General features: G+C 43.0%; 1 protein-coding gene across 8 annotated transcripts in view; it reads right to left on the bottom strand.

Moving 5' to 3' along the window:
* Positions 1-15,847, bottom strand: part of ZCWPW2 (zinc finger CW-type and PWWP domain containing 2) — a 147,250-nt gene that overhangs the window by 10,711 nt on the left and 120,692 nt on the right. For 4 of the 8 annotated variants that reach the window (XM_059728837.1, XM_059728835.1, XM_059728840.1 and 1 more), the window contains one exon: positions 1,478-4,293. The exons of 1 other annotated variant lie outside the window; for it this stretch is intronic. In XM_059728837.1, the coding sequence (XP_059584820.1) occupies positions 4,000-4,293 (294 nt within the window). In that variant the 3' untranslated portion in view covers positions 1,478-3,999. Of the gene's footprint in view, positions 1-398; positions 4,294-15,847 lie in introns of those variants that run through there. 3 more of the 8 variants (XM_019498023.2, XM_059728838.1, XM_059728841.1) reach the window with 2 other exon arrangements.

Genomic DNA, 15,847 nt, shown 5'->3' on the forward strand with positions numbered 1-15,847 from the left:
ATACTTAGATTGTTTTATAGAGTCTGAGCAGTCTAATTTAAGACAATGGAAATTATGACCTACTGAAGTCCACTGCAAGCCCTCTAGGTAGTTCAAGGTTTCATCTAGCAGTGAATAATATTAAGTCTTCACCTTCCCCCTTATTTTGGGTTCATTTTTAAGTGGGTGTATTTATAGTCAATAAACCTATACTCAAAATGTGAACCTCATTAATGGAAAATGTATAAAAATTTTAAATGTTTTACTTTTAAATGTTAAAATTTATAAATATTTTAAATGTGAAACAGCACCTTAAAAATGAAGTTTTTCCAAACTGCTATTTTCAAATTTTAGATCATAAACATCAAAAAGTTATTAACTTTAAAAATAGTTTGCCTGAAAATAAAAACAAATTATGACAGTTTTGTTAACACTTTTATTACTTTTGAAAAAAAGTGTGTTATAAGCAAGTAATATTTTAAAATATATCTTTTACATTGTGGACAACTTTTAACAAAAGTCATGTTTTTGGACAAGTTCATATTCTTTCACCAAAATAACATTAAAACACTTTAATCTCCAATGCTGAAACTGTATTTGCATCATTCTGTTTTTTTCTTATTCTACTTTGTCCTTTGTTTCAACTAATGAGCATTTGGTTCATTTACATTGGGTGTGCTTTGACCTCTCCCTATTATTTTAGTATTTTGCGTGGGATTTTTTTTTCTTTTTCCATACTTTTCAACATTATTTTCAGACTACTGAGATAGGTATACACTGCATATACAATAACCCTCTAATTCCAAAATACATAATGTGGTTACTGTCAGGAAGAAGTATTTTAGGAACAGAACATAGTCTCCATAGCTGAATTACCCAGATCTAAATTTGAGCTCAGTACAATCAACTGAGACTTGTATATGAGGATCAAAGGACTAACAAACCCCATCACTGTTTCATATTGGATAAAGCTGCATAGCTAAGATTATTCATGACTACCGGAGGATTTACTTAAATAACTTCTTTCTGAATATCCGAAAGGTGCACCATCTTGTCAAAATGCCTTGAGAATTCAAGAAGTGTTCAGAATCAACACAATAAGTTTATCTACCTTTATTTTATAAAGACAGATACACTTTCAGTATCTATAACTTGTTTCAAACCTTAACAAAAATATTCTATGAAATTAGGAAAACAGTATAAATGTATATTTACGTTTTAAACAACTATTCACTTCAAAATATACCATTATTTTGTTAGAAGTGTTATCAGTTAATACTTAATATTAAATTACCTTTGAATTCTTTGTATAGCATTCACTTATTTAAGCCTATGAATATAGGCGGTGGGGCGGAGTGGGATAGACAATATGTGAGTATCCTGATAGGGCTGGTTATTCTGTTTGTGAGTTGGTTTCAGAATTAAACATTTTGGAATTCAGCCATCAGAGAATCTATTTCTTTAAACTTATTTGTTATATTCTCAATACAATCCACCACCCTGAAAGCTATTCCATCAATAACAACACAGTCCTCTTGGCAGTAGCTTTCTGCTGGACTTCCTTCAGTAACCTCTGTATTGGATTTAGTTACCTGAAAAGAAAATATGCATTCTCTAGATGCATTACACTTGAAAGAAATATCATTATCCACTATATTTTATTATCAAGATTTTAAAGATCAGTCAATACATAGTCCACCCACAAGTAAAACAAACTGCTGTCATAAGCAGAGAGGTGGAAATCCATTTATGGATACAATAAGGTAAATGCAAAGATTCTGGAAGAATATAGCTAATATTCAGAATGCAGTGTATAGTTAATAGTCTTTTAAGGTATATAATTATTGAAATAAAATTTCTTCTATTACATCATTATATTACAGACACCTAATTACTTAAAAAATTAAAAAGAAGAGCCTTTACCAAAAATACTGTGAAATATATCTCAAAATATAGGGCAAAAGTGATACCTTGCAATACGCAATACAAAAATTAGCATACTATGGATAAAGACCTCCAAGGGAATTGGAGCTCTGCAGCATTCTTCCCAATTTCATGAATCTCTGAAGTCTGCTCAAATTACAGTCTTCATCATTCTTCAGAAGAACTTGAGGAGGGAGAAGAAACTGTTTGTATAGTACATATAATTATATTCCTTGGGAACTAGATGCACTTGCAATAGGAAGTTTTGCCTGAGACAGCCCTCTCTTCCTAAATCTCTTGAGTTGAGTGATAGTCCTGCTGTGAGGAAGTGGAGCTATCCTTGGGAAAGCAAAGACAAAGGAACAGTATAAGAGCACTTAGCTTTTGCCCAGATGCTCTTACTTTTCAAGGGTGTCTTAAGCTTTATGCTGATTTCAAGGCATGTGTAGCTTTAAGGGGCTAAACACTGGTGGTTACACAAAAAAGGCCCAGTCCCTGACTAAACACTTTGAAAAGTGTTTAAGCATTTTCTTAATTTGCATACCCAGGTCCACTCAGCGATATCCATTCACCAAGGGACAAATTTGTAACACAGACAATACAAAAATTGGATCTAAATATATTTTCATCCTGTTTACTGCTGTATTTTCTCACATACAACATGCCCCCAAATAAAACAACCACTCTGGGGCATTATTACACATGCTCCAGGGATGAAGCAGGGGATGCTTTCATTAGAGTGGCTCTGAGAGCCGCTCTAATTAAAGTGCCTGCAGTGTATCAGCATCCCTGACCTTCAAAATGGCAGGGTTGAATGAGCTTTAGTTGAAGTGCCTCACTACCATTTAGAAGCATGGGGATGATTCATCAGTGACTTGGATGAGGGGATAAAAAGCACCCTATTCAAATTTGCTGATGACACTAAGATGTGGGGGGATGTGGGCACACTAGAATGGAGGAACAGGCTGCAATTTGATCTGGACAGGTTACAGGGGTAACCTGAGATGAGAACAGGATGGGTTTCAACCCTGACAAGTGCAAGGTGCTGCACCTGGGGAGGAAGAACCAGCAGTATACCTACATGCTGGGGAACTCCCTTCTTGTTAGTGCAGAGGCAGAAGGGGATCTTTGAATCATTATTGATGACAAAATGAACATGGGCCGACAGTGTGGGGACGCGGTCAGGAGGGCCAACCACACCTTGTCATGCATCCACAGATGCATCTCAAGCAGGTCCAAGGAGATGATCCTCCCCCTCTATGAAGCACTGGTCAGGCTGCAGTTGGAGTACTGCATCCAGTTCTGGGTGCCACACTGCAGGAGAGATGTGGACAGCATTGAGAGGGTTCAGAAGAGGGCCACCCGCATGATCAGGGGGCAGCAGGGCAGGCCCTATGAGAAGAGGCTGAGGGACCTGAACCTGTTCAGCCTCCACAAGAGAAGGCTGAAGGGGGAATCTAGTGGCCTGTTACAAACTAGCCAGAGGGGACCAGCAGGCATTGGGGGAGTCCCTGTTCCCCTGAGCACTCCCAGGAGTGACTAGAAATAACAGTGACAAGCTGGCAGAGGGTAGATTCAAACTAGACATCAGAAGGCACTACTTCACTGTCAGGGCTGCTAGGACCTGGAACCAACTTCCAAGCGAAATGGTGCTGGCTCCTACCCTGGGGGTCTTTAAGAGGAGGTTAGATGAACACCTCGTTGGGGTTGTTTGACCCCAGTACTTCTTCTTGCCATGGCAGGGGGTCGGACTTGATGATCTGCTCAGGTCCCTTCCAACCCTACCAACTATGAAACTACGATACATGAGACATGGAGGCTGCTGGAGCATGCTAATTAGCACACTCCAGCAGATTCAATTAATTGAGTCTGCTCAAGACACGCTGTAATTATAGTGCATCTTAGCAACTCCCTGCACACCTACAGGCACCCTTTGTTTTTGGAAGGCACAATATTTAGAAACATATATAAATTCTTCTGAAATACTCAATGCCTTTTTCACCTCAGAGTCCACAGGCAAATTCAGCTCCTGGACCACTGCACCTGGCAGCACAGTCTGGAAAGGAGGTGAGCAGCCAAAAGTGCTGAAAAAATAGGTTAGGGCCTATTTAGAAAAAAGATGGATGTGTGCAAGTCTATGGGGCTGGATGTGATACACTCAAGGATGCTAAGGGAGTTGGCTGACCTGATTGCAGAAGCACTGGCTATTATCTTTGAAAACTTGTGGTGATTGGGAAAGGTCCTGCATGATTGGAAAAGGGCATCTTTTATATAGCATCCATCTTTAAGAAAGGGAAGAAGGAGGTTCCAAGGAACTACAGTCTGGTCAGCCTCACTTCCATCCCTGGATAAATCATGGAGCAGATCCTCAAGGAATCCATCGCTAAGCATCTGGAAGAGAAGGAGGTGATTAGGAACAGTCAGAATGGATTCACCAAGAAGTTACACTTGAAAAATCTGATTGCCTTCTATGATGAGATGACTGGCTCTGTGGATGCAGGAAGAGCAGTGGAGGAGATATAACTTGACTTTAGCAAGATTTTGATATAGTCTCTCCAAGTATTCTCACGAGCAAGATAAAGAAGCACAGGTTGGATGAATGGACTGTAAGGTAGATAGAAAACTGGCTGGATCAGGCTCGGAAGGTAGTAATCAATGGCTTGATGTCTAGTCAGCTGCCAGCATCAAGTGGAGTGCTGTAGGAATTTACAGATGACACCAAGCCGGGGGAGTAGCAAGAGGGTTGGGCTAGGATTCAAAGAGACCTCAGCAAATTGGAGAAGTGGACCAAAATAAATCTCATGAGGTTCAATAAGGAGAAGTACAAAGTTCTGCACTTAGGACAGAACAATTCCATGCACTGGTACAGACTGGAGACTGACTGGCTAAGCAGCAGCTCTTCAGAAAAGGATCTGGGGGTTACAGTGGGCAATAAGCTGAATATAAACTAACAGTGTTAGTTTTTTGGGCCTTTTTTGTGTTGTCAAGAAGGCTAGTGGCATACTGTGCCACATTAGTAAGAGCATTGCCATGAGATCAATGAAAGTGATTCTTCCCCTCTCTTCAGCACTGGTGAGGCCACATCTGAAATACTGTGTCCAGTTCTGGACTCCCCACTACAGAAAGGATATGGAACAAATTGGAGAGGTGGAGGGCAGTGAAAATGGTTAGGGGCTTGTACACATGGCTTCTGAGAAGAGGCTGAGGGAATTGGGCTTAGTCTAGAAAAAAGAAGACTGAAAGGGGATTTAATAGCAGCCTTCAACTACTTGAAGGGTGGTCCCAAAGAGGATAGAGTAACTGTTCTTAGTGCAGATGACAGAACAAGCAGCAATGATCTCAAGTTGCAGCAAGGGAAGTTTAGGAAAAATTCTCACTAGGAAGGTAGTAAAGCACTGAAATAGGCTGTGGACTCTCCATTGTTGGAGGTTTTTAAGACCTGGCTAGACAAAGCCTTTGCTGGGATGATATAGTTGGGGATGATCCTGCTTTGAGTACAGGACTGGACTAGATGACCTCCTGAGGTCCCTTCCAACCCAATTTTCTATGGTTCTACGAGTCCATTTTTTTTCCCCTGACCATGACTAACATAATAAATCCTCCTGGAACATAGTGTCCAGAAAGCATGGCATCCCAGGAGACAGTCTGGGTAAGACAGTAGGAACTTCCTGGCGTGGCAGGATGGCAACAAGGCTAGGCCCCAGCCTCTTGCAGGAGCAGTCACAATACTGTTGCTTTCTTACTGTAATATTCTTCATATTAGTTCCTATTAATAAAGTGTTGTTTCCATACTGCAATCCTCATCAAGATATTACAGACTACATAAAACAGCTTAGTCACCCTCAGTGGCTCTTCAGTCAACAGCTACTGCTTTATCAAGGCTAACAGTGGATTCTTCCCCTATAGCTCTAAGACTAAGTAGTAGCCATATTAGCTGTCATGAGTGATAGCGTCTGCTTGCTCTATTCCGCCCTGTTTCTTCTCCAGTAAAGAAAAAAAATGAGGTTTATCATTTATGATAATGACCTCAATTTTGGAGAATTCATTTTGGATGGAAAGACTGCATATGGTATACCGGTAAATATGGCATTAGATGAGTGGTCCTGCAAACAATCTGAATATTCATTAATTATATAATCTTTAAGCCAGTGCTTTTTTAGGATTGTTCAACCGAAGTTAAAGGAAACAGGTATCTTCTTTGTTTATACCTCCAACAAATGGATTCAAGATTAGCAGACGAAATGTGTATTTTAGCAAAATGGGCTCTATTTCTAGTAGTAATAGACTCAGAAAAACAGATTAAATAAAAATGTTTTAATACTTCTACACACTTATGCTTTTTTATTTTTAACATTTTAGATTGGTAGGCTAAAAGTGTACAAATTTCTTGTACGTAACATAGAAACATTAGACTGGAAGGGGGCTTCTGAATAACACAGACTAATATCACTGTAGCAGAATAACTGAGATCAAACATTCTTGAGTGAGAGATTCAGAAATGTGGATGAACAAGGAAGCAACTGACTGAGGAAGGTAACATGCTCATAAAAGTGAACAGAATGCTATATGCTGCTGAAGGTCAATAAATAAAACACTTGATAATTATTCACTTTATATTTTAATGTTTTAGAGAACAGTGTCAGAATAGTAGATGACAGAATAGTACATAGGAGGTACTGAAGTCTTGTGCTGTTCCATTCCAGTTTCACTGGAAGACATTTCTGTTTATTTTCTAAACAAATTTTAAGCAATCATTCTTACTTTGTTGAATATGCACACATTTTCAAATAACTTGGTTGTGGCCTGATATATGCATATCTCTCTCCTTTTCCTTAATGTTATAAAAAATCCAGTTTGAATGTGATATATTACATCACTTCTATAAATTATGCTATTAACTGAAATATACAGAATTACTTACTGGAAAACCTATACTATATTTATCTGAATCCAGAAGAACTTTGCATGTAGGACCTCCCACCCTACTAATTGAATCTATACATGGAAAATTATAAATTTGTTATAATTTTCCATATATAGAACCTAATTAGCGGAACGTCATCTTAAATTCCACCGTGTCCCCTCCCCGCCCCATACTGTCCTGTTGCTATGGCAGGGAAAGCAGCAGTGGGGGGTGAGGGGCCAGACGCCTGTCCCCCATCACCTGCTTTTCTGTACTGCCTGCACCCACTGCCTAACCCCCCACCTCCTGCCCACTAATCCCCGATAGCTATGCCTATCCCACCAGTCTCTGCCTCCCCTACCTGCTTCCCCCTGCTGAAGCCTGCCCCCCTTACCTTCTGGTGAAGCTCTGCTCCTCTGGGGCAGTCAGAAGAATACACCCCTAGCACAGGCCAATAACCCCCACCTCCTCTACCCCCTGCTCCCTCCTGCAGCCTGACCCCCACACACTGCCCAAGCTTGCCCCCCACAAATACCTCCCCACCATATCAGCTGCACTCTGAATTAGGACACTCATCATTGGTGTGGCTCCAGCCTAGCCACAGTCCAGCCCAACCTGGGAGAAATGGAAGCTCCTGGCTGGGCAGGGTCAGGGCTAGGACCAGAGCCAGAGCAGAACGTAAGCGGGGAGGGGGAAGGCAAGGGGTAGGAAGGCAGGTTGAAGGCTCCCCCCACTCTCTCCTGCACTTCTCCTGGCTGTGTGCCCCCCCCCCCTTCCCAAACAAATCATTCCAGCCTGGGACAAGTGGTGTCTCAAGTCCAGCTTCAACCCAGGGCTGGGGGCCAAAGCTGTAGCTGTCAGCCCCAGGCTGGTATTTATATCTAAGACATGGCTTCCCTTCCCCTCCCCCCTCACTCCCCATCCTGACTGGTGGAAAAAAACCTTATCTTGGATTTGAGAAAATATGATGTCCAGTCTAAGCTGTATATAGTGGGCTCATTGGGCATACAGAAAATTAACTTTGATGTGGGGTGGGCAGTTAATCTGTGTAGCCCACAGCTGCTCAACCCCTGGCTCACAGGCCAGATTCAGTTCACAGAGCCATGTCCCCTGGCTGACTGGAGTCCCCAAAAATCCCAAAATTTGGCAGCAGGGTAGTAATGGCACTAACTGCCACTCTCCTTCTGCCAAATGTTGGGACCTATAGGGAACCCCCAAGCCAGATAGCATGCTGGACTGGCATGCCTGGGGCCTGACCTGGGCACATAGGGGCTGGTTGGAGGCAGTGCAGAGCCTTAGCCTACAGCATGAGACTTCAAGGTGGTAGCAAGGGACCAAGAAAAGCATTGCAGGACCCAATTCAGCAGCATGGGCCACAGGGAGGTGAATGGAGATAGTTTGGGACCCAGTCTGGCAGCACAGTGCTGACTGGGGGCATAGGGCCAAAAGAGGCATTGCACAGCCTGATTCTGATGCAGAGGGTCTGATCCACCCTGCAGCCCCAGAAGGTTGAGTACCACTGGTGTAGCCTATCTCAGCCCCAGTCTATGTGGTAGTTTTAGTAGCCCCATTTCAAAACTGCTATTAGAGCAAGGTACTCAGGATAACAGTGTAGCAAGCTTTATTAAGGTACAAACAGCTAAGCAGAGGCCAAGAGTAGCTCTGAGTAAGGCAACCTGCATTAATAAGGTAAAAAAAAAGTTGAGACCAGCTTGTTTCTGTCTGAAATAGCAAGCACATTTAAGTCATCTCAAGTAGTGCCTTTAATTGAAGTCAATGAGATTTGACAAATAGCTAATTCCATTTGCAGGATATAAATGGCTGCCCAACTCACCTGCAAGCATCTAAAGTCACTTATACTTTAGCTCCAATGGTTTTACCAAATACCTACTTGAATACAAATGTAATAAAACAGTAAGAGGAGGCCTTCCAGGGAAAACTGAAAAGATAAGAACATTTATGTAGGAAGCAATTTATTTGGTTGGTATTTTTCACCAAAGCATGCTGGGCTAATAGGAAATGTATTGTGTCTGTCTTTTCTCTTGTTTGATGGAGCAGATTCAAAACTGCATCAACTGTCTTGAGACTGTCCATTACTGACATATATACAAAATTACTGTGTTGTTTGTTTGAGCAAGGACCAAGCATGCCTGGGACATAAAATCTGCAACAGGTTCACCAAAAATCATCAGGTTTTGGAGAATACTTAAAAGCCCTCCAGTCCTCTTTAGTAAATCTTCCTACAGGTGGCCCAGAGAACTTCAAAGTCTGAATAAAAGGGTCCTGCCGATAGTGTCAATAATGTGCAAATGAGTGCAACTGATCAAGAGTCCAGTTATTTGTGTGTGTGCCAAGGCTCTGCACACCAAATTATGTTGTCTGAAATTAAGACACGGCAAAAGAGCTGAAGAAGCAGCCCTTCATATAAAAGATTCTGCAGGATTTAGCAATGTAAAAGCTGAAGATTAGAAGACGGCACAGTTAAATCTGTATGGATGCAAATACAGAGCTGCAGTGATGTAAAACTGTATGAGGGGCTTCATACAACCACAAAACAACCATTGGTCAAATGGCACAATGCAAAAAGTTTAAAGAAGCACCCTCTCAACATTAAGTGACTGTTTCTTGGAATATCTCACACTGTTCCACACAAGAGGAAAGGCCACTCCAGTCTTAGCCTTAAGTAATAGAACAAAGTTTATTTAAGAAACTATGTAGCTAAATTGATATACTGACTACCGTATAATTATATTTAGCAGAGTACCTACAAAAATGACACTAAACTTTAGCAGTAAGATGTCCAAGACTAGTCAAAAAAGTAAAAAAACCCAAACTCATATATGTAGCACAGAAAATAATTAGATGTATCTGCTTAAATAAAACAACCAATAACAAAGTCTCAAAACAAAAGGAATTGAACAAAAAGAAAAAAAAGTCAACAATGAGCCAATCAATATGATTAACAAGGCAAATTTACATGGCCAAAACGAAACCTTCAAAATTTGGAAATCTAATTAATAAATCAGTCTCACAAATTACATTGGGCAATAAGAAAATCAGGGACAAAAATGGATTTTGAAGAGCAAACAGCTAAAGAAGTAAAAACAAAACAACAACATAAAATTTCTCAGAATTAGAAAACCTGAAAAAAACAATAGCATGCTTTAAAGGAACAATTGTTGAGAAGCGGCATTATTTTCCATCAGGTTTCACTACCAATAACACTGGTGTGAGATCTGCCTCAAAACATGCTCTTTTCTGGTACCTATAATGAGGTATTCTCAGGGAATAAAACGTTAAAACAGGTACTGAACCAAACTGAAAATGTAAAATGCAGTAAGTTGCCAGGCATACCTCCAAATATTTTTAAACTGTTTAAATATATAAGAGTTTGGCTGCTAAAAAAAAAAGTTCTAGAGAACTACAGAGTAGCAAATTTATGGTAAGCTGGTTGAAATAACAATTAAAAACAGATCAAGAACTCATCCAAAATATCATGGTATGAGAGGGCCCAGCTAGTTTGGTTTATGCAAAGGGATGTAATGTATTTCATTCACCTATTAGAATTTTAGACTGTGTCAATAAAAAGAGTACCACCAGATATCTTTTAGAATTCCAGAAGTCTTCAACAAAGACGTGCATTAGAAGTCCACTAAAAAAAAGCTAAGTAGTTGTGGAATTAAAGGCAAATATCACCATGTATTAAACCTAGCTAGAAAAAAAAAACAAAGATAGGATTAAATCACTGTCATGGGGTAGGGTCCCTAGAGACGGCCGTGATGCCCCTAGGGCCCTGTGACCGTACCAGCTTTGCCCTATGGACACCTTCTAATCTTTCCTGCTACATCTTGATGGTTAAGATAATAGATAGTAGATGGGAGGCTACCCTCAAGTTGCTACGCTGTCATGGTCCTGGTGGACCCCACTAAACTGTCTATGTCAGGGGTGGACAAAATACGGCCCATGGGCAAGATCCAGCCCATGAGGCCATCCTCTCTGGCCAGCGGGGCCTCTAAAAAATTTAGAAAAATTAATATTTATCTATCTGTCTTTGGTTCCTGTCACCACGTGGGCTGCGAGCGGCTACAGCATGGGGCACTGGCCATGCACTGGGGTAGGGGCTGCTTTTCCCATGCTCAGCACCAGCTTGTAACCTGCCCCTGCTGCCAGCCTGGGACCCACGCCGGCTCTAGGCTCGCCTGTCAGGGCTGCACACGGTGGGAGCAGCTGCAGCTCCGCCCCCACCCACTTGCTGTGCTAAGTAGCGTTTGCTGCAGATGCCCACCTGGAGCTTGTGCGCTGGGCAGCCCAGAGGCAGCAGTGGCAAACACTGCCTGGCGTGGCAAGTGGGGGAGGTTACAGCTGCTGCCACCGTGCGTAGCCCCAACGGGTGAGCCAGGAGCTGGTGTGGAGCCCAGGCTGGCAGTGGGGGCGGGTTACAAGCTGGTGCTGAGGACAGGAGAAGCGGCCCCTCGCCCACCCCGTGGCCAGCACCCCACTCTGCAGCCTGCCTGGGGCTGCCTGTGCCTGCTCAGGACAGCCCTGCGTGCGCTGCAAGTGGCTGCAGCAAGGAGTGCCAGCCACAGGGCGGGGGAGGGACCACTTTTCCCCACACAGCACCAGCTCCTTCCCTGCCACAGAGCAGGGGGGTCGGGGCTTCACACTGCCCCCTACCTGTACCACGGGGCTGAGGGGGCACTGGGAGTGAGTAGGTACACAGGGCCCACACCAGTGTCCCAGGTACAGTGCCAGCGGGGCCCAGAGCAGGGCAGCAGGAGTACAGGGTCTCGGTCGGCAGGGGCTCTATGGAGCCAGGCCAGCTCTCCTCTCTCACTGCTGGTGCAGCCCAACCTAGCTCCACAGATCCTTGCCAGCCTGCATCCTGCTCTGGGCCCCACTGGAGCTGACCCTGAGACATTGGCCCCAAGACATTGGGATATTGGTCCCAAGATGGTGACCAAGGGGCTGAGCACCTGTAAGGGGGCGGGGCTACCCAGGCGGTCCTTGACAGCTTGCCAAAAGTGGGTAAGAGGCCCTCCACCCGAAATAATTGCCTGCCCCTGGTCTACGTTCTTAGACCCCTTTCTGGGTCCTGCTCTACATAAGGCAGGACACCCCAAGCCTTATGGGCTAGATGCGTGGCTCCAAAACCACCCCTTTACCATGCTCCATGCCTCGCAGGTGGTATTCAAATGTTGTCCCTCTGGGGCCTTAATCTAGCTTGGCCTTCTGTCGTCACTGGGCCCTTGGCCCCTGTCTACGTACCCTCACTGGGGTTGGGCTCTCTGCGCCCCTGTCTATGAGCCCCTTGATGCTGAGCTCTCAGCAGCCCTGTCTGCATGCCCTCACTGCTGCTGGGCTCTACACCATAGTGTGCCCCAATAAGGGCTCCTCCTCCCCAATAGCCTCAGCCCGGTCCACCAGCTGAAACAACTAACAACATAAATACAAGCCCTTGGGCTACAACATAACAACAACAACATTGGAGGTCACTCTGCCGCTTTAAGGGGCAAGCTTCTCCCTCAACAATGTGTGCCCCCTAGCCTCAGATACTTCAGGAGTTCCTAGAGTCCCTCACTCTTACCAGCAGCAGAATGGCAAACAAGCATCTCTGAATAGAGCTCCTGCAAGAGCTCTTCTCCCTGGTTGCTGCCAGAGTGCTAACTACCTTCAGTCTCAGCCCTGGGGCTTATATGTGCCCAGGGCCCTGCCTTCTTTTGGTCAGCTGACCAGTTGCAGGTACCAGCTAGTTCCCTCATCAGCCTGCTGTCACAGCAACCTGCACCTGTGGGGATTCTGTCTGACTCATAGGGCCTTCTCTCTAGGCAGCTTCTGCCCTTAAAGGAGCAGGCACACGTTAGTGCCCTGCAACAATCACCAATAATAATCTTGGCTGAGTAGGGAGGTATCAATATTTAAAGTGGGTATCAATATTGAAGTGGGTGAGTAGGGAGGTATCAATATTTGTAGCTGACCATAGATAGTTTAGTTGAGCCAAAATTAGAAATGATCCTGAAGAGAGGCCTCAACATGGCTCAGAGAAGATAGATCAGAAACTTTTGTGCTCTTCCTATCACTTCAGAAAGAAAAATGGGACATTCAATATGATTTAAAAATAAGAATCTAAGAAAGGCAGTGAAAAGAAGCATTGTGTAAACTAAGTCCTTCAGGAGACTGCTCTATCAAGCTATCAGGATATAAGCTAGGTAGGGATAAGGGCACTTTCCATCCATCCTGTTGAAGCTTTAATGCTGTGAAGAAAGAAATACAAGGTCCTGAAGCCAGAAGAAGAGCAAGCAAGAAGCAGCATGAGTCTGTAGTATAGTGGCTAAGGTACTTCCCTTGGGGGTGAAATTCTGGGCTCCAAACTATCTCACCAGGACTTTGTGTGTGTGTTTCTGGAGATGGGATTGTTTTGAGGGAGGAGGGGTGGTTGTTTTTGTTTGTTTATTTATTTATTTATTATTTGTTTATTAATTACATAGTGGCTGTTTAATGTAAAATGCATAAAGAACCCTGGAAGCAAGGAGAAGCCAAAAATATATCCTGAAAAATCATCAGAAAACAAAATTCTGCAAAGGGACCTAAAGGGTTGGGAAAGCCTACAAATAGTAAAGGCACAGGGCTTCACGACAGCAGCTTTAATATTATAAACAAGATGCAAATGACCCCAAAATAGACCAAATTAAATCCTTCTGTTTTACTAGGATATAGGTCTAGGGAGAAGTATGTAGAAGGTACACCACTAGATGCAGTGACCAAATGAACTACGTATGTTCCAAAAGCTAGGAAAGAAATAAGCACAAAGATAAAGCTCAAGTGTTTGTAATTCAAGGAACTATTTCTCTGAAGAGTTTGACAATAAAGCATCTTCCAAAACACTGCTTTTTTCTAATGAGAGAGACAAGTATGTAGCATACTAACAGTAAAAAAAATGCTGGATATATGTGCATCTCTACACGTGCTCCGAGGTGGGGTGGGAGGGGGCTTTAATTAGAGCAGCTCTGAGAGCTCCTCTAATTAAAGTGCCCGCAGTGTCATGTGTAGTCAGCATCTCATGCTTCAGAATGTCAGTGGGCACATTTTAACTCAAGTTTATTTGACGAGCTTTAGTTAAAGTGCCCCCACCACCATTTTGAAATACGGGGACACCGATTACACATGACATGGAAGCTGTTGGAGTATTAGCGTGTAGGGCTGTGTGAAGCTTCGGTTGCTGATTTGATTTGGAGGAGTTTCACTCTCATTTGGCGGCCAAATCTCTGAATCTGAATCGAATCAGGAGACCAATAAAAAGGTCTGAATCAATTTGAAGCCTCCAAATAGATTCAGAAAAGATTTGCAGATTTGGAGATTCAGGCAGCCCCCACTCACTGCCGCAGGGAGCTGGACCCGGGCTCCATGCCGGTAAGTAGGAGGCAGGGGTAGGGGGAAAAGGATGGGACCACGAGGGGACCCCTGCCTGCTACCCCACTCTCCCAGCCCCATTAATGGTTGCCCTGCCCAGCCCCAGTGTCCTGGCACTTAAAAAAAAGCCCTGCATTCACTGGCTGATACAGCAGCCATCAGGGCCTCTGAGGGCTCGCAGCAGAGCCTCCCCCCATGAGGTGTGGGGAAGTGAGGGGAGTGGGGATCGTCCCTCTGCCTGGCACGAGCTGATAAGCATGGGGCTTTTTTTGTTTTGTTTTGTTTTGTTTGGTTTGGTTTTTAAGTGCCAGGACACTGGGACTGGGTAGGGCAGCCATTGACAGGGCTGGGAGAGTGAGCTGGGGATGGGGCCTGTTTGATTTGGAGATTTGGCTGATTCAGCAGCGGCTGAATCTCCAAATCAGATTTGGCTGAATCAATTTGGGACAGTGATTCGAATAACTGTCCCCCGAATCGGCCGAATCAGAAGCAAATACTAGCTGCTTTGCACAGGCCTATTAGCATGCTCCTACAGACTCACAGCAGACTTGTTTAATTGAGTCTGCTCTGACATGTGCTAATTAGCACATCAGAGCAGAGCTCCATCATGTGTACTGGTGCCCTATGAGACTTATATTTTAAATGTGTTGCAATGAGACAATGCTCTAGAAATAAAGGAAATTCCTTTTCCAAAACAATCAGAAATGAATTGTCCTAAAATGAATAAGAAGCTGTGAAGGCCCTCCCCTTATGAATTCCTAAGAGTTGTAAGCATTTGAGATAGATGAATTCCCTCTTGGTCATGGGTTTGATGCAGAGGCACAAAAGTAAGAACCCACTTGGAAGTGGGATGTTTCCAAAGATATTTATTCATCTCAAACATTACATTTGTTTCACCTGTGTTACTCATGGTTAAACCTGCATCTACTAAAAGAAAAAAAAAATCAATAATTGTAATAGTTTGTCATGAGATCACCATTCTTATTTGTCTCTGATATCATCATATTTTAGCAGCCCACAGCTTGTGGAGCCTATGCCATTTATCATTAATCTTAATTTACAGTCCCTAAGCGAGTTTTTAATCCATGTGAGAAAGCTCATGTCCAATCCAATTTGGATTAATTTTTCAAGTAAGATTTATTGAGGAACAATGTCACATTTCAACTAAATCCAGATATTTACCAATGATTTGTAATTTGATTAAAAAGTATCAAGTTTGGTTTTACTTCTTAAGTCCACGCTATTTATTTCTCTAGCTATTTGCAATTTTTTCTTTTAGATTTCTCTTCCATTATTTAACTAGAAAACAAAATTAGATTTACTGGAGAATAGGTAGACCTGGATGTTAATAAAGTATTCAGCAAACACATTCCTGGAAAATAATACTATGGTATAACCAGCCAAGTAGCTGTTGATGTTGAAGTTGCTGGTCCATGTTAGTAATATATCTGTTATGGTTGAATATTTTGGTTACCTGGGTAAAGGAAAACTAGAAAATCTTGAACTAAAGCAGACCTGAGTAAAAATAATGATAGCATGAGTATAACATAAATACTGAATTAAATGTTGGTTGATGCTATGCAGGCAGGGTAAGTTTGGACCTCTACAGACTATCCTGTAGCAAAACCCCCAGTT

Source organism: Alligator mississippiensis, chromosome 5 (genome assembly GCF_030867095.1).
Source record: "Alligator mississippiensis isolate rAllMis1 chromosome 5, rAllMis1, whole genome shotgun sequence".
NCBI lineage: Eukaryota > Metazoa > Chordata > Crocodylia > Alligatoridae > Alligator > Alligator mississippiensis.